Raw genomic sequence first — 17,265 nt, 5'->3', positions numbered from 1 at the left:
ATGTCCAAAATACCACAATGTCGTCCCAGAGTCTTAAGTGTCCATAGCTTGAGTACCCTTCAGGATTGTCATGTTTGGAGGTTTAAGCTCTCCCTTAGAAACCTGGGGGGAATTCGAGGTCTGTCCACTTATAAGTACACTGGCTCACATATCAAAATGATATCTCTATTATTAACAGATAGTAATATATCAGACTCCACAGAAATGACATCCAATACCTTCATTGTCATTCTGAATGAAAAAAATCAACTTTTATGTAGGAGGCATGCCAAGGGAGAGTATTTCTCTGGTTTACCTAGTCTACCCATCCTAAGATATACTCTTGTCCACTAATGGCTTTCCCTGCTTTGAGCCCTGCTACCTGTCTTCTAATCCAGTGACATTTCTAGGATATCTTTTGATTTGAATCACTCTCCACCCTCTTCAGGTCCAAACCATTTTATTTTTACCCTCCAGATCCAACCCATTTTATTTTTCTCTGCACTAACATAAAATAAAGGTACCTAAACAAGGAGCACTTCCTCCTAGGACCATCCTGCCTGGATATGTAGTGCACAGTTGCATCAGGAATTTATAGAGTACCATTGGAAAGGAGTTTCCTCTGACTCCCATTGCAGTCTGGTGTCTGCTGGATCAGCATCACAGCCTTTTTCTTAGGTAAGGTGACCAATGCCTCTTTGAGCACCAGTTTTTTCCCAGTATTCCAGAAAGAGATTGTCCTTCTCTTCCCCAAGGAGCAATATTTTAGAAGGTAAACCCAATTGTTACAAAGTTAACTGAAAGCACACAGGAAAACCTTCCAGAGCTTTTAAGGGTAGGTACCCAACAGGGTCAGTGGTATTTTTTTTTTTTTTTTTTTTTGGTGAGGAAGATTAGCCCTGTGCTAACATCCATTGCCAATCCTCCTCTTTTTGCTGAGGAAGATTGGCCCTGGGCTAACACCCGTGCCCATCTTCCTCTACTTTATATGTGGGACACCTGCCATAGCATGGCTTGATTAGTGGTGTGTAGGTCCGTGCCCAGGATCCGAACCTGCAAACCCTTGGCTGCCGAAGTGGAGTACGTGAACTTAACCACTACACCACAGGGCTGGCCCCCCCAAGCCTATTTTTAAGTGACACATTAGGAATACTGGTACACAACCTCTAGGAGGTTCAGCACTCAGAAAGCTTGTTTATTTTAAATGGGGTTACAGTAAAACATATATAAAATTTAGTTGGGGAAACAACAAAGATAAAGTGGGCACTCAGGGTGTGAAGGGGGAAGAATGAAAGACAAAGACATGGAAGCTTGAGTGTACCTGGGGTGCCTGGGGAAAGTAAGACCTGTATAATAGGAGCATGGAGCTCCTGTAGGACAGTAAAGGAAAACAACACTGGAAATATTGGACACATTTGTGGAGCAGGCTCTTGAATGTCAGGCTAAGGAATTAAATATAGAGGCTTGATGTCATTCACAAAAATCATTTAACTGTGGAGCTGGAAAGGACCTTCGAGAGATTACATATTCTAATCCCATAGTTCACAGATGGAGAATCTAAGGCCTAGAATGTGTGGGCAACTTGACTAAGGTCACTTGCCACGCAGTGGTGTAGTGAATACTAGAACTTAGTTCTCTTTACTCATCTCATGTCAACTCCCTTTTAAAGCAACATAATAATAAGTTACTAAGGTGTTGATCACCACACATATATAAAGCAAAGGAAGAAAAAGTGAGGAAGAAAAGCAATGCCTAAACCTTTAACTCTTCACTTAAGATATGTTATGGTACTTTCAACTCTGGGTTGTGGGTATGCACTTTTTTCTAAATTTGATTTAATTGTGAATAGGATGAGACCAGCCATTCTGAAGCTTTACATTTTTAATTAGCCAGGCCTGAAGCCTAGAAATAGAAAATCTGACTTAGCTTACTCTGAAAAAGGAAGAATCTAGTCTGTGGGTACTTTGATGTCAGAGGAAATTGAGATGTTGACAGATATTGAGAGTGCTCACGTGGCTTCTCTGAATTCTGCAAGGAATAAATGCTGCTTAACATTTTTACTATAATACTTAAAGCAATGTGATTTTGATTAGTTGTGTTTTTTTTTATGTTGAAAGAGACCTGACCTCTGTTTGAAAGATCTTCCGCACTTACTACACATATAGAGTTTTTCTTTGCTGTGGATTCTCTGGTGTTCAGTGAGATGTGAGCTCAGACGGAAGGCCTTCCCACACTCGTCACATTCATAGGGCTTCTCCCCAGTGTGAATTCTGTGATGTCTAGTAAGGTCAGAACTTCCACTGAAGGCTTTTCCGCATTCATCACATTCGTAGGGTTTTTCTCCTGTGTGAATTCGCTGATGTTTAGTGAGGTTGGAATTGTCCCTGAAAGCCTTCCCACAATCACTGCACTGGTAACATTTTATTAAAGTGTGATATCTCTGATGCTGAGCAAATCCTGTGCTGTTACTGAAGGTTTTACCACATTCACAGCACTCAAAAGGTTCCTCCCCAGTGTGATTTCTCTGATGTTTAATAAGGACTGAGCCTCGACTAAAACTTTTACCACACTGATTACACTGATACGGTTTCTCACCAGTGTGAATTATGAGGTGTTTAAACAGGGTTGTGTTTTGACTGAAGGCTCTCCCACACTCTTTACACTGAAAGGGTTTTTCTCCCGTGTGGATTCTCTGATGTCCAATAAGACTGAGGCTGTGCATGAAGCTCTTCCCACACTGATCACATCTGTGTTCTTTTCCTTCCTCTGAATTTCCTTGATGCCTTCCCAACCTGTCCTTGCATTCACGAAGGTCTCCAAAATGAGTACCCCGGAAAATGGTGCTGCCTCTGCAGATTCTGTTGAGTATCATCTTCTGTGATGCCATTCCTTTGGATACTTTCTGGTTTGGACCCAACTTCCCAGTCTCAGGCTTGGTCTCACTTTCTAAAATAAGAAATGGATCATTCAAATGTCACTTTCTTTTTAAACTTTTTATTATGGAAAATTTTAAACATATGTAAAAGTAAACAGAATAGAAATGTCACCTTTTTGAACTGATGAAATACTAAACTTCTAAGGGATCATTTACCTCTTTTTCAGTCATGCTCTCCCAATGATCAATAAATATCTTTTCAGCTCAAGTAAGGAAGGAAAATGCTAGAAAGGAAAGGTAAAATAGACATATACCAGGAATAAATAACCTATGTAATACCTACTGAGATTGGGACAATCTTTACCACCAAAAAGGGCACAAATCGTTAAAGCCTTAGAAAAAGTCTAAGTGTATAAAAAGTACTTTAAATTGCATTCAAATTCAATTGTAGCAGAAAGGCAAAAGTGTATTTAATGTATTGCTCGGAAAGAAAACTCTTTGTCTTAATCTTCCCCCAAACAGCACATTGCTTGCAGATTTGGTCTAAACCAAGAATTCCTTTACATAAACTACGGTCAATAATCCTTTACAAACACAATAAAAAATACATTTTTAGTGAAATCTAACCTGAAGGAGATAAGTTAAATGTCCCATCAAGATAATTAAAATGAAGATTCCAGTGGTTGCCAGAGGCGGGGAGTAGGGGGTGGGTGAAATGGGTGAAGGGGGTCAAAAGCTACAAACTTCCAGTTATAAAATAAGTCGTCACAGGGATGTAATGTACAGCATGGTGACTATAGTTAACAACACTGTATTGTACATTTGAAAGTTGATAAAAGAATAGATCTTAAAAGTTCTCATTACAAGAAAAAAAATTGTAACTATATGTGGTAATGGATGTTAACTAGATTTATTGTGGTGATTTCTCAACATATACAAATATCAAATCATTATGTCGTACACCTGAAACTAATATAATGTTACGTCAATTATATCTCAATGAAAAAAATGGAGATTCCACCTGAACTCACAGGAAATACTGGAAAAGGACTGATTTCTTCGCTTTCCTAGTCACTTTATTGCTATTTTCTGGAGACAGATTCTGAAGGGGATCAGGATGTAAAAAGGGGGATGCTTTGTAAATCGAAAGCACATTTGACACGCAGAGAATGTGGAAAGGAAAAGGTGTACCCATCCTAGCCTGGAGTGACAAATAGGGGAAGGTAGTGACATGAAAAGAGAAAATAATTCAATGTGGAAGAACATAGGAGCAATGTAGTCAAAGTGAAAGGTTTAAACAGTGACTTTATCATTGATGGCTAGAGAAAACTTAAAGGTAGGACAAAGAAGACATTTAAGAGGTCATTGTAAAAGAGAGGTGATATAAAAAGCAACAGAATGATGTGATAATTTAATAATTTAATGAAAAGCAAAGATGTGTATAGGAAAACAAATAGAATAGAAATCTTTAGCTTAAAAGCCCACGAATAAAGGTTGTACTTTGTAAAGAGAGAGTAGATAAGCCAGGGAGGATTTTAGGGGCAAGTCTGAGTTAGAAACACTAATGATTATGCTGTAAAGGATGGCTCTGATTGGCCAAGCAGGAGCCCCCTACCCTAACCCACCTTTCCAGAGATGACTCCTCTTCCTTCTCACCTCTCTCTTGTAGGGAATGGGGTTCCAGACAGTCATGCTTGAGCAGGGTCTCCCTGTGCTGGAGCTGATACCTTGATGACTGTTGTGCAGCTCCGAGAGAGATCACTTCCTTCCAGAGTACTTCCTGTCCACCTGCGTGGGATGTGCCCTGGAGACAATTAGGGACCATTGGGCTTGAGAGGAAACTGCTGTGAGAACTACAGCTAAAACCTCAGGAAACATCTCCCATGGAGATAGGACAGGCAAAAAGGACTCAATGGGATTAAGAGAGATAAGACACAAAAAGGAACTGACAGAAGCAATGAAGCCTGATAGCGATAAAAGCTCAGTAATGTTGCTCTCACTGCTTTCCTACTGACCTAACCATTAAATGCTGTACTATGCCATCACAGAACATGCCTCCTCTTCCCACCTGAAATCCTGGATCATCAAGTTCTCTCTCCAAATCCTCCAGCAAAGACACAGCCTCATCTCCATTCAATGGATGATGCTCCTGCACCCAAGACTGGAGCTCCTCGGGCAGGATGGACAGGAACTGCTCCAACACCAGCAGCTCCAGGATCTGCTCCTTGGTATGATTCTCTGGTCTCAACCACTTATGGCAAAGTTCCCAGAGTTGGCTTAAAGCTTCCCTGGGTCCAGGTGTCTCCTGGTAGCAGAACCATCTAAAGCGTTGGCGAAAGACCTCCTGGCTGGACTGGCTGTTCTGCTGCAAGTCAATTTCTTGTACAAAAAAGTTATCTTCCTCCACCTTTACTCTCAACGGTCCCTCCTGTTCTTCTCCATTCTGGATGATAAGACCTGTAGCCATTTTCTCTCAGGAGAGGGGTCTCTGCAGATGGGTCGATACTCCAGGGAGACTCCCTTTGACAAAATATAGAAAGTATTAAGATGAAAAATTACCATCAGTTAATAAAAAATCTACATGTACTATTAAAGGCTGCCTATACCACTTTAAGCACAACAGAAAAGGTTTTTGAAATTTTGCTAACAGTGATGTAGATGATTTGAGGATCTGACATTCTTGGTAATGGAAATTTATATGACTATTTTAGAAATGAAAAGAGTAATTTTTTTCCTACCAATCTTTCCTGTGCTCACTCTACTCCAATTAAACCCTTTTCTATTTTAGACATGTCAAATGCATTCTATCTGAGGGCCTTCACACCTTCTTAGAATGCTCTTACCCAGATATTAGCATGGGATGTTCCCTCATTTTATTAAAGTAAGCTCAAACATCATTTCCTCAAAGAGACATTTCTAGCCCATGCTATATAAAATAGTTCTTCTATTGCTATCCGCCCTCTTACCCTACTATATTTTTCTTTGTAACACTCATCACCGCCTGACAATATGTTTACTTGCTTTTTGTTTCTTACTCTCACAATACTATAAATGCCATAGGAGAAGGGGCTTTATCTATTCTGTACACCGCACTATTCCCAGTACCAAGAGAGTGCCTGGTACATAGTAAGTCAAGAACTACCTGTTGAGAAAATGAATGACTAACAAAAGGCATTAACTGTAAGACCTTCTCAAAACTTGTTCAGGAACTGTTTGCTTTATACTGTGTGATAAATAAACAAACATGATTTGAGAAATAAGGCAGCAAAAACATTAAATAGAACAGGTCCACAACCCCTTTTCCACAATTTTGAAATCTTCCAAAGCTCTGAAAACCAAGGGTATTTTCATAAGTCATCTGATGGCAATATTCAAAGTGACATAAATTCATTTTGTAACAAAGCTTGGCTTGAAATGACATGAAGCTATTTATGGTTTTAGAGTGATTATTCATATTTTGTTAAAGAAATATTAATGTTTGAGTATGAGGCTGCCCCAGACTCCTGGGATGTTATTCATTCAATATACCATATACGTACCATAAAGTTTTTAAAAAATCCTTCAAAATCTGATTTTGAAAACACTTCTGACCCCAAGGATTGGAGTAAAGTTCCGTTTTCTGTGTCAAGGACCCACCAGATTCCAAAAAAGCCACCCCTCTTACACTCAGGAGTCCTCTGCTTCTATGAAATTTCTGGAGAAGAGGAGCCTGATTCAGTCGCCGAGGCGGACCCAGTGGGGGTCACAACCCGGGGTCGGATCCAGGCACAAAGCCCAGTCTCCCTCGTCAGGGGTCACTCCAGACCACCTCATGGCACCCAAGATTGGAAAGGGGGTGGGGTGGTTTCTCACACTCGGTCCAGAGTCGGCCTGGTGCGACCCCAGGCCGCGGCTGGACGACTCCCGCCGCCACCGGGCCCCGGATGCGATCCCAGGCCCCACTCACCCGGAAGCCCAGAAAACCCCATCTCCTGGGACCAGCCGACATCTCGGAAGTGTCGCCACGCCCCTCTAGGAATATTCATCTCTATGGTTTGTGCTGCCTAGCCGGCGTCCTACTTGCTACACGTTTCCAAGGTTGATGCATATTTCCCGAGAATTCCGCAGCCGAACAACTCCCTCCCGAGTCATCACCTGGTTAGTCCAGGAATGACCGCTCGGTCTGGAGATACTGATTTTGTTTTCTCCTCCCCTCACCGCGGTTTTATCTCCCTCTCTTCACCTCCGCCATCCAAAAATCAGCACCTTCCCATTCCCCCAACGTATGTCATTCTCCCAGTATGCATTCTTCCATATTTTTCTCTCTGCTCGTATAATCATATACAGACACACACATGTATATGTAAATATAGAAAGACAATGTGGTGCTTAACAGCTTGGTTTCTGAGCCTGACTTTGGAAATCTTGTAAGCTTTGTGCTATGGATCAAGTTATTTAATCTCTCTCTGCCTCATTTTCCTTAGCTGTAAGATGAGAATAGTAACATAGACATCAGAAAGTTATTGTGAGTATTGAATGATTAACATGTAAAGAGCCTCTGGAGCACAGTAAGTACCAGACAAATGTTTGCTAATTATATACATACATAGGCTTTTTTGTAGTGCTTAATTAAGGTTCGGTGGGCCGGGGTTTGTTTCCCGGTCAGGGAACCACACCACCCCCCTGCCGGTTGTCATACTGTGGTGGCTGCATGTTGCTGTGATGCTGAATGCTATGCCACAGGTATTTCAAATACCAGCAGAGACACCCATGGTGGACAGGTTTCAGTGGAGCTTCCATACTAAGACTAGGAAGAAGGGCCACCCACTTCTGAAGAAAAATCGGCCGTGAAGACCCTATGGATAGCAGCCGAGCCATCGCGTGATATAGCGCTGGAGGGTGAGAGGATGGCTCCAAGAGGAGGCAGTGTTCAGCTCTGCTGTACACAGAGTTGCTAGGAGTTGGAATCCACTCCATGCTACTAACAACAACAAAATAAGTTCTTTGGTGGGAAGGGGGAATAATTTTATGTTTTATAAAAATAAGACTATATACATTACCTTATAATATATATATAACATATATTCTTGCATATTTTATTTATACCATTAGGATCCTACTAGAAATCCTTACAAGTCATCTGGAATAATTGTTAAGTATTATTTTTAATGGTCCCATGGTGTTTATTTTAATAGCTAATTTACAGGCATACCACAATGTGTTTCTAGTTTTTTGTTAATATGAACAAGTCTGCAATATATATTCTTATACATGATCTCTTCTGCACAGATGATTTTGTTTCTAGGGGATAGGTTCTCACAGGTAGGATTGCTGGGAGGAAGAATATTTGTATTTTTGATTTAAAAAAATGCTGTTAGATTGCTTTCCAAAAGGCTGTAACCACCTCACATTTCAAAGAGCAGCAGGTGTTACAGCTTTTCAAAATTTTTGGCTGAAATTTAGTGGTTTCTCATTTTAATTTTATTCTCTGATGTGTTGCAAATTCATATGTCCAGATTTTTTTTCTGAAAGCCATGATTGTTTATCCTTCTATACTTAGATATCTCAAAGGCACTTCAAACAAAACATGTCTAAAGACAGACTCATGGTCTCGTCCCCCAAACCTTATCCTCTTCCAATGTACCTTTTGTCCACTTGTCCAAATCAGAAACCTAGGCATCTTTCATCTTTGCCCTCATATAAAACCCACCAAAGTCCTATCAAATTTATCTTCAAAATATTTCTTGGATGCATCCATTTCTCTTTTATTCTCTGCCTCCATCTCATAAGCTGCCATCATATCTCTCCTAGACTATTTCAACAATCTCCTAACTGTCCCCCCACAACCACTCTTGTCTTCCTCCAATTAATTCTCCACAACACAGTCAGTCATCTTTCAAAAACATTATTTAAGTTTCTTTTGGACTTTCCTACATCCTTAAATCCTTGAGTGTCATAGTCCTTACTAATCCAAATCAAAATCTCAACAAATTTTCTTGAGAAAATTGACAAGCATGACATTTCACACCTAAATGCTCAGCATGCCTCTAATAATAGTAATAATATCCCAGATAACTGTAATATCATTGTCATGACTTTAAAAAAATCCAGTAATTCCCTAACATCTAATAATTAGTTAATATTGAAATTTCCCCAAATATTTTTATAGCTAAATGAGTATTGGCTATAAACTAATGTCTTTGGTTTGAATCTATCTATCTATCTATCTATCTATCTATCTATCTATCTATCTATCATCTATCTATCTATCTATCTATCATCTATTTCAAACTAGGATTTAATCAAGTTTTATGCTTTGTATTTGGTTATGTCTCCTTAGTCTCTTCTCATATAGAACAGTTCTCTACTGTTTTTTTCATGATATTGAGCTTTTGAAGAAGCCAGACCAGTTTCATCATGGAATATCTCATATTCTGGTTTTGAAGATCCTTTTCTCATGTGCATTTAACTTGTTCCTCTAGTCCATGTAATTCTTATATGCTGGAAATGTGGTCTAGAAAAGTAATTGGATTTAGTTGTCTTTGCCATTCTTTTAGTGGTTACCTTGGAGATTACAACATGGATTTTTGACTTATTGAAGTTCAATGTGACTTGGTACTTACACTGCCTTCCTGGACAATGCAAGACTTTACCTCCTGGTTTACATGTTATTGTTTTCCTGTATTTTATATTTTATACTCCTCAAGACATTATTTTAAACTTTCTATATTTTAAACTCCTCAAGACATTATTATTCAATATTCATTTAGTTTTACACCAATATTTATCATTTTAATTCCTTTCTGCATCTCCCAACTTCGATCTTGAATCATTTTCCTTCTTCCTGAAAATCACCCTTTAGTATTCCTCTAATCTGTTAGTGATAAATTATCTCAGTTTTTGTTTATCTGAAAAAGTTGTTATTTCACTTTAATTCTTGAAGAATATTTTCACCTTCATTTTTGAAAGGTGTTTTCTAGGTTGGAAGTTAGTCGTTTTCTTCTTTTAGAATTTTTAAAATATTTCATTTCCTGATGCTGCCACCAATTCTATTGAAAAGTCAGTATAATCATTGTTCATTGGACAGTAAACTATCTTCTGTATCTGGCTGATTTTATTATTTTCTTTTTATCTTTGGAATTCAGCAGTTTTCCTATGGTTGGTGTACCTAGTTGTGGTTTTCCTTATATTTGTCCTTCATGGAATTCATAGAGCTTGAATCTGTGACAACGTTTTTTTGTTAGTTTTACAAAATTCTTAGCAACTATCTTTTCAAAATTTTCTTCTGTACCATTTTTTTCTCTTCTTCTTCTTGGATTCTGATTATACATGTGTTATGCCTTCTCACTTTATCTCTTTTTTCCTTACCCTTTATTCAATATTTTTTCTTCTTTATTTCTCTCACAATATGTTATTCTGGCTATTTTCTTCTGTCCTATTTTCAATTTCATTCAGTTTCCCAAATTCTCTTGTTATGACAAATTTGAGGCATGCAAAAGTATAGTAAGAGTCTATATCTTTTAGAGATGAATCTTGAATTATTAATACATAAACTTATATGATATCTGGGATTTACTCTGAAATAATCCAGAGGGTGGGAAGTTGGGGATGGTGGTAAAAGATTAGCCTCAAGTTGGTAATTATGGAACCTGGGTAATGAGTACATGGTTGTTCATTAAACTAACCTTTCTACTTTTATATTTGTTTGGAAATATATATATGGTGGTTTTTTTTTTTTTTTTTTTGACGAGGAAGATTGTCCCTGAGCTAACATCTGTGCCAGTCTTCCTCTATTTTGTATATGGGACTACACCACAGCATGGCTTGATGAGCAGTGTGTAGGTCCACGCCCAGGATCCCAACCCACGAACCCCAGGTGGCTGAAGCAGAGCACATGAACCTAACCACTACACCACCAGGCTGGCCCCTAGAAATATTAATGAGTTCTAAAAGCATGGATTTAACAAGTACCTGCATATCCACCACTAAGTTTACAAAATAAAATACAGCAGATAAAATTGTATTCATAGGTCTTTTCTTGATCCCATTGCTCTCCAGCCACAAATATTAACAACTATCCAGAATTTGGTGGTTTTCATCCCCATGAACATTTTAAATTATATATCTGTAATTTAAAAAAGAATGTCTATAAGTAATACATATATGTATATATAATTTCTTACATATCCTTTTACAATTTTTTTGCTTAACATTTTACATATGAGATTTGTCTGTCTATCTCTAGGTCATTTATTTTCACTGCTGTACAGTATTCTAGATGGTGAATATACTCCAATTTATTCACCATTCTCCTTTTGATGAGAATTAAATTGTTTCCTATTTTTAACTGTTACAAACAATGCTGCAGTATAATTCTACATACTGTACAAGAATGTACATCTCACATGTGAACATGTGTGAGAGCTTCTCTTTTGCATTTAGCTTTTCCTTATATCATGTACCCAGGAGTGGAATTGCTATGTAATGGGATATGTTCATCTTTCAATTGTATTGGATGTTGTGTTTGACATATTTGTGGCTATCCAAAATACTTTGAATACCCTTCCTATAGCTGTTACTTTTCTGCATCATAACTCCTACCTCTTCTGGGTAGGTGCTAGAAAAACTCATTTTCCAACTTCCCCTGTGGTTTATGTGCAGGCATATGACATAGATTTTGCCAATAAGATGCATCCATGAAAGACTTTAATTTAGAAGAGAGCGTTGTGAGGAAAGGGATACTGTGCAGAATTGTGTAAATGAGGGTGACAGTGTTTGGCCAAATTAAGAACTTTTAGAGGTAAAAGTAACCAAGATCCCAGCTCTAGTATACTTTGTTCAGTGTCCATATTGAAAATGGTAGTGGTCATCTAATGTGGGATTGCTTATATGAACAGTCTGGGACTGTAATTTGGGCATTTTTCCTGAATGCATGGCCCTAGGTTCTGTTTCTCTGGTGTTTTAGGATACTCTGTATGTCATCTGATATTCTTTAATAAATTCCTCTTCTATTTTATCTGTAGAGTGGATTCTAATGTTTGCAGCTAAGAGTTCTAACTGATACACTTAGTTATTCTGAATCCTTCTAATGTAATGGTGTATAAGAAAATGATGATAATTATATAACAAACTGGGATAAACATGAGGCTGCTTATGGCTGGAGGCAACCAGCTCTATAGTTATTAATTTCCCTTTGTCTTGCCTGGCCACTCTGAGGAGATCAATATCTTAAGAGCATACCTGTCACACAATCATGGCACAACCATGTGCAACAATGCACTAGTTAGTAATCTGTGCACTAGATGTTGCCAAATTACTTTCAATTTATACCCCTCCAGTAGTGCATGCGAGTTCTTGCTGATCCACATCCTCTCCAACATTTGATATCACTGGACTTTAAAAAAAATTGTTCCAGTATTATTAGTATAAATTTATGTCCTATTGATCTTAAATTTGCATTTTTATATTACTAGTGACAGTTTTCTAATTTGGATTTCCTCATTTCTGAATTACTGGCTTCATATCATTGAGAGCTTTCTTCTTAGGCTGTTTATTTTTGTATTATGATTTATAAAAATCTCTTTATATACCCTGGATATTTAAGGCTCCTCACTTGCCTGGGTTGCTTTAAGTAATTATATATTCATAACTTTGTATTCTAATGAGGTGACTCTGGGTGGCTTCTGGAGACCTTCAGGATGGGGAATGGTCCTTTTCTCCACCATCTGCCATGGCAACTTGGGCATTTCAACTTTGCTCACTGTTTCCTTCCTCCCTTCCTTCCTTCTTTCCTTCCTTCCTCCTTTCCTTCCTTCCTCCCTCCCTCCCGCCCTCCCTTCTTTCCTTCCTTCCTTTCTTGCTTCTTTTCTTCCTTCCTCTTTCCTCTCTATCTCTTTCTTTCATATTTTAGTGTAAATCCCTGGAATTATGTCATTTCACTCCTGAAAACTGCTCTTTGTGTCTTTTTAAAAAATACATTCTTACAGAAGCACAATACCATTAACATAATTACCAAAATTAACAACTCCTTAATGGCATATAATACCAAGCCCGTATGCAACTCTGTCAAAAAAGTCTTTTTAAAGCTGGTTTGTTCAAACAGGATCCAAATAAGATCCACACCTCATTGCATACGAATAGGTTTTTTAAAATTTATTTTTACCTCTAAAGATTTGATTAGGTTCAGATTTAAACTTTTTTTCTAAAATCAATAATACTTCTAGATATTCCCTCAATCAAGAGAAATGTAATGTCTGGTTGCCCCATTTTTTTGTAGTGCTAAGTTTGATCAGCGGGTTCAGGTGTTGACAGCTTGATCCCTCCATTGTTAAGTTTTTTATCAACCTCTTTCTTAGTGGTTTATGTATACATTCATACTCATTGCCTAAAGCAAGTATTTCTTTAGGGTATGCAAAATAATGATTTTTTAATTCTTTCATTCTTTCTATATTTATTAGCTATAATTTATATAAAGTAGGCCTTTCCCTCATCAACTAGGCTATTTTAGATCATGTTTGCTATGTGAATACAATTCATACCAGATAGGCAGTAAAATGCTTACTCCTTTTCCTTTAATTATCAGTTTCAGGGTATAATGTGAATACATTATCTACCTCTAGCGGTGACCAATGAGTCCTTTTATTTATTGGTTTATTTTTTAGCTTTTTCTCTCTTTTTTAGTCCCATTATGAACTCATGAGTTTTTATACTCAATGTCTTTTGATATCATATATTCTATATTATGCTAGAATTATCCCGTCTTTGGCTGGTAGAAGCTCCTACAGATTGGTCCCTGTGTCCTTTTTACATAACTCCATTAGTGTGTGATAGCTTCTTTCCTCTCTGATACAGACCTTATACCCTTTTTTTGGGATTACCATTTGCAAACCACTGTGCTAGGGGAGTTCATAGCTACTATGTTGTCAGTGTTTCTAGGCTGGTCACCAGAAAGACCAAGCCATGATTAGAAGCTTGGACATTTCAGCTCCACTCTCCCATCCTTTGGGATGGGAAGAGGGGCTGGAGATTGACTTAATGATCGATCATGCCTAGTGATGAAATCTCCATAAAAATCTCAAAAATATGGAGTTCAGAGAGCTTCTGGGTTGGTGAACACATTCATGTGCTGGGAGGGTGATGTGCTCCAACTCCATGAAGACAGAAGCTCCTGAGCTTGGGACCCTTCCAGACCTTGCCCTATGCATCTCTTCATCTGGCTAGTCCTAAATTATTTCCTTTAAAATAAACTGGTAATCTAGTAAGTAAACTATTTTCCTGAGTGCTGTGAGCCACTCTAGCAAATTAATCAAACCTGAGGAGCAGGTAATGGAAACCCCAATTTACAGCTGGTCAGTCAAAGCACCAGGGACAACCTGGAACTTATGTCCCCATCGAGAGTGGGGACAGTCTTGTGGGACTGAGTCTTTCACTTGTGGGATCTAATGCTAACTCCAGGTAGATAATGTCAGAACTGAATTGAATTGTAGAACACCCAACTGGTGTTGGAGAATTGGTAGGTGTGGGAATAAACCCACACATCTGGTGTGAGAAGTGTTGTGAGTGTAGTAGTAGTGTGAGAGTAAAGAAATAACAGAAAAATAGTGTATTTTTCCTAGACATAATGAAAATGGATACCTATGGGCATAAGAAGAGAATATGGGAGAGGGATAGAGATGCAAGTGAGACATCTCTAAATATATCTTACTATATAGTTTGCACTTTAGTATTTACATAGGTGTTTCAAATATTTGAAAACCAACATTTAGATAAAAAATTTAAGAAGTCCCTGAAAAATGAAAACAAATTGAAACAAAAAGCCTCACTATAGCATCGATAACATAATATATAACGGAACATCACTATAACATATGGTTAGTGACATAACCATAAAGAAAAATAAAACTATTTCAAGTGACTCTAGAACACAATACGGTATACATTCTTTTTTTAAATTTTTTTAATTTTAATTTTTATTTTTTTTTGTGAGGAAGATCAGCCCTGAGCTAACATCCATGCCAATCCTCCTATTTTTCTAAGGAAGACTGGCCCCTGGGCTAACATCCGTGCCCATCTTCCTCCACTTTATGTGGGACGCCGCCACAGCATGGCCTGACAAGCCGTGTGTCGATGCGCGCCCGGGATCCGAACCCAGGCCACGAGCAGTGGAGCACACGTGCTTAACTGCTACGCCACAGGGCCAGCCCTATACATTCTTATAGTGATATATTCCTAGGACAAAAAGTATGGCAAAGTAATTGTCTACTTCAATCATTATTTTACTATTAGTAGTAATATTTGTATTATTATTTTGGAATCATTATATATTTACTTATAGGATAAAGCAAACAAGCAATTATGTCAATATTCTTAGGAACCAATATAAAATAGATACAATTTAAAAATAAAAAAAAGTACATTAACCACTACATTGCTAAATTTGAAGAGGAAGTATCAGTATGAACTCAGAATTTTTTTTCGTTTCTAAGAATACTTGCTAACTCTGTTCATTGAAAAGGCCTAGGAACTCTGTATTCTATTTTTAAAGAGCCCCCCCCAACACCCCGTCAAATTATACAAGATTCAGGTTCTACAAAACCTAGATCCATCCCTGCTGTCCTAATCTGAGGCCCATTTCTCCACGCTGCTTATGGTGTCATCAGATGCACAAAAGATTTTATGGTTGATTTAGTTAAATTTATCTCTTTTCCTATATGGATTATGCTATTTGGATGTTGTTTAAGAAATAGTTTCCTAACCCTAGAAGATAAATATATTCTGTATTTTCTTTCAAATTATTTAAAATTTCAATTTTTTACATTAGAAGTTTTACATTTAGGACTGAATTTTCTGGGGGGAGTATGACATGAAGCAGTCATAGCAATAGCTCTTTCTGCCTTGTAAATGAGAGTCCATTCTGTTGCACTCCTGTGTAGTCTTCATCTCTGCCACCTTGGCTACTCCACTGATGTGCCCATCTTGCCAGTTCAATTTGTTGTCTTCCTCTTAAAGTGCAAGTGTTCTTCAAATGTTTCATGCTTTTGTTCTGTAGCTCATATTCTAGGACGTCAGCAATCCCTGTTGCTAATGTCCACCTGGGGGGAGGGGTAAAATTTCAGGCTCTAATGTGTACCCCTCCTGGTGAATTCAAGGAATGGATGGTGAGTGGTGGGGGATGTGCCTGGGCAGAGGAGCATCTAATGTCAACATTTTGGTTTAATCACATCTTGTTTTCTCTCCTAGCCACCATGGGGTCTTGCTTATCAGGGAATGCCCATATCTGTGCTTCAAGAAATGATCTTTTACAACTGTTGCCTCTGTGTTGTTATAAACTAGCCCATGGAGTGGAGTGAAGAAGGGAATGTGTACAGACTGGCCTTTCTTACTTTATCTGTTGTAATTTGTTTCCATACTTAGCCAGAATCTGACATCACCCTGAAGGGCCCAATTTTAGACTCGTCCAGTTGAGTAGAAGCCTGATTTGCTCTTGGTGGTGATGGGGGCAAGGATCCTCTCATGTCGTATGGGAGCGAGAAAGGTTTCCCTAGCTTATCCTCTAGCTTTGGCCCTCAAACCTCTTTCTTTAGGGTGCTGTTTTCCTCTAGATAACAGGACTCAGCTAATTTCCATATTCCAAAAGATTTCTCACATTTTTAAAATGCTAGTTTCTGAGATCCATTAACTTCTTTCATATGTCTATCACATTTCCCAGCTTGGATTAGCAGAAACGGCCAGGAACCAATGTCAGTATAGAATCTTGCCTACATTTTTTAAAGACTTGTTTGTAAGACTGAGTTTTGTCACATAATGATATACTGTCCATGCTTCCTCAAATATAAAGTATTTGTATATTTATTTATTAGCTGTTGCTTAGTTAGTGATTTCAGGGTATTATACATATATATCTCTTAAGTCTTTCTATATTTCAGATAGAAAAAAACAATATTGGCTATATTTTAAAAACAACAACTTTACTTTTGATGTTTATTTTGTTGTACACATATTTATACTTTCTATTCATCTTGTTTTAGCCTATTTTCCATTTATTCAGTTGTCAGAAATGTATTACTCTTCCACAACTGTGACAGCAAAATATTTCAACTTTTAATAAAAAGCTTTTTAAATTTTTAACTTTTCTGTTTAAAGGGGAACATCGTTTAATATTATTAATTTTTTTTGCTGGGAAAGATTCTCCCTGAGCTAACATCTGTTGCCAATCTTCCTCTCTCTCTCTCTCCTTTTTTTTTTTCCTCCCCAAAGCCCCAGTACATAGTTGTATATTCTATTTGTAAGGCCTTCTAGTTCTTCTTTGTGAGCCACCACCACAGCATGGCTACTGACAGACAAGTGGTGTGGTCCTGTGCCCAGGAACCAAACCCAAGCTGCTGAAGTGAAGTGTACTGAACTTTAGCCACTAGGCCATTAGAGCTGGCTCA

General features: G+C 38.1%; 1 protein-coding gene across 1 annotated transcript; it reads right to left on the bottom strand.

The window, feature by feature from the left end:
• Positions 1-1,153: 1,153 nt before the first annotated feature.
• On the bottom strand, positions 1,154-6,778 carry LOC131413970 (zinc finger and SCAN domain-containing protein 31-like). Its single transcript, XM_058554988.1, has 4 exons — positions 6,394-6,778; positions 4,923-5,374; positions 4,511-4,658; positions 1,154-2,925 (listed from the first exon to the last, which is right to left on the bottom strand). Exons 2-4 carry the CDS (start codon positions 5,319-5,321, stop codon positions 2,069-2,071), a joined length of 1,404 nt encoding a protein of 467 aa, XP_058410971.1. The 5' UTR covers positions 5,322-5,374; positions 6,394-6,778; the 3' UTR covers positions 1,154-2,068.
• Between the last annotated feature and the right edge of the window lie 10,487 nt (positions 6,779-17,265).

The sequence above is a fragment of the Diceros bicornis genome, chromosome 14, assembly GCF_020826845.1.
Source record: "Diceros bicornis minor isolate mBicDic1 chromosome 14, mDicBic1.mat.cur, whole genome shotgun sequence".
NCBI classification, from domain to species: Eukaryota; Metazoa; Chordata; class Mammalia; order Perissodactyla; family Rhinocerotidae; genus Diceros; species Diceros bicornis.
This window is presented reverse-complemented; position numbering and strand designations above follow the sequence as displayed.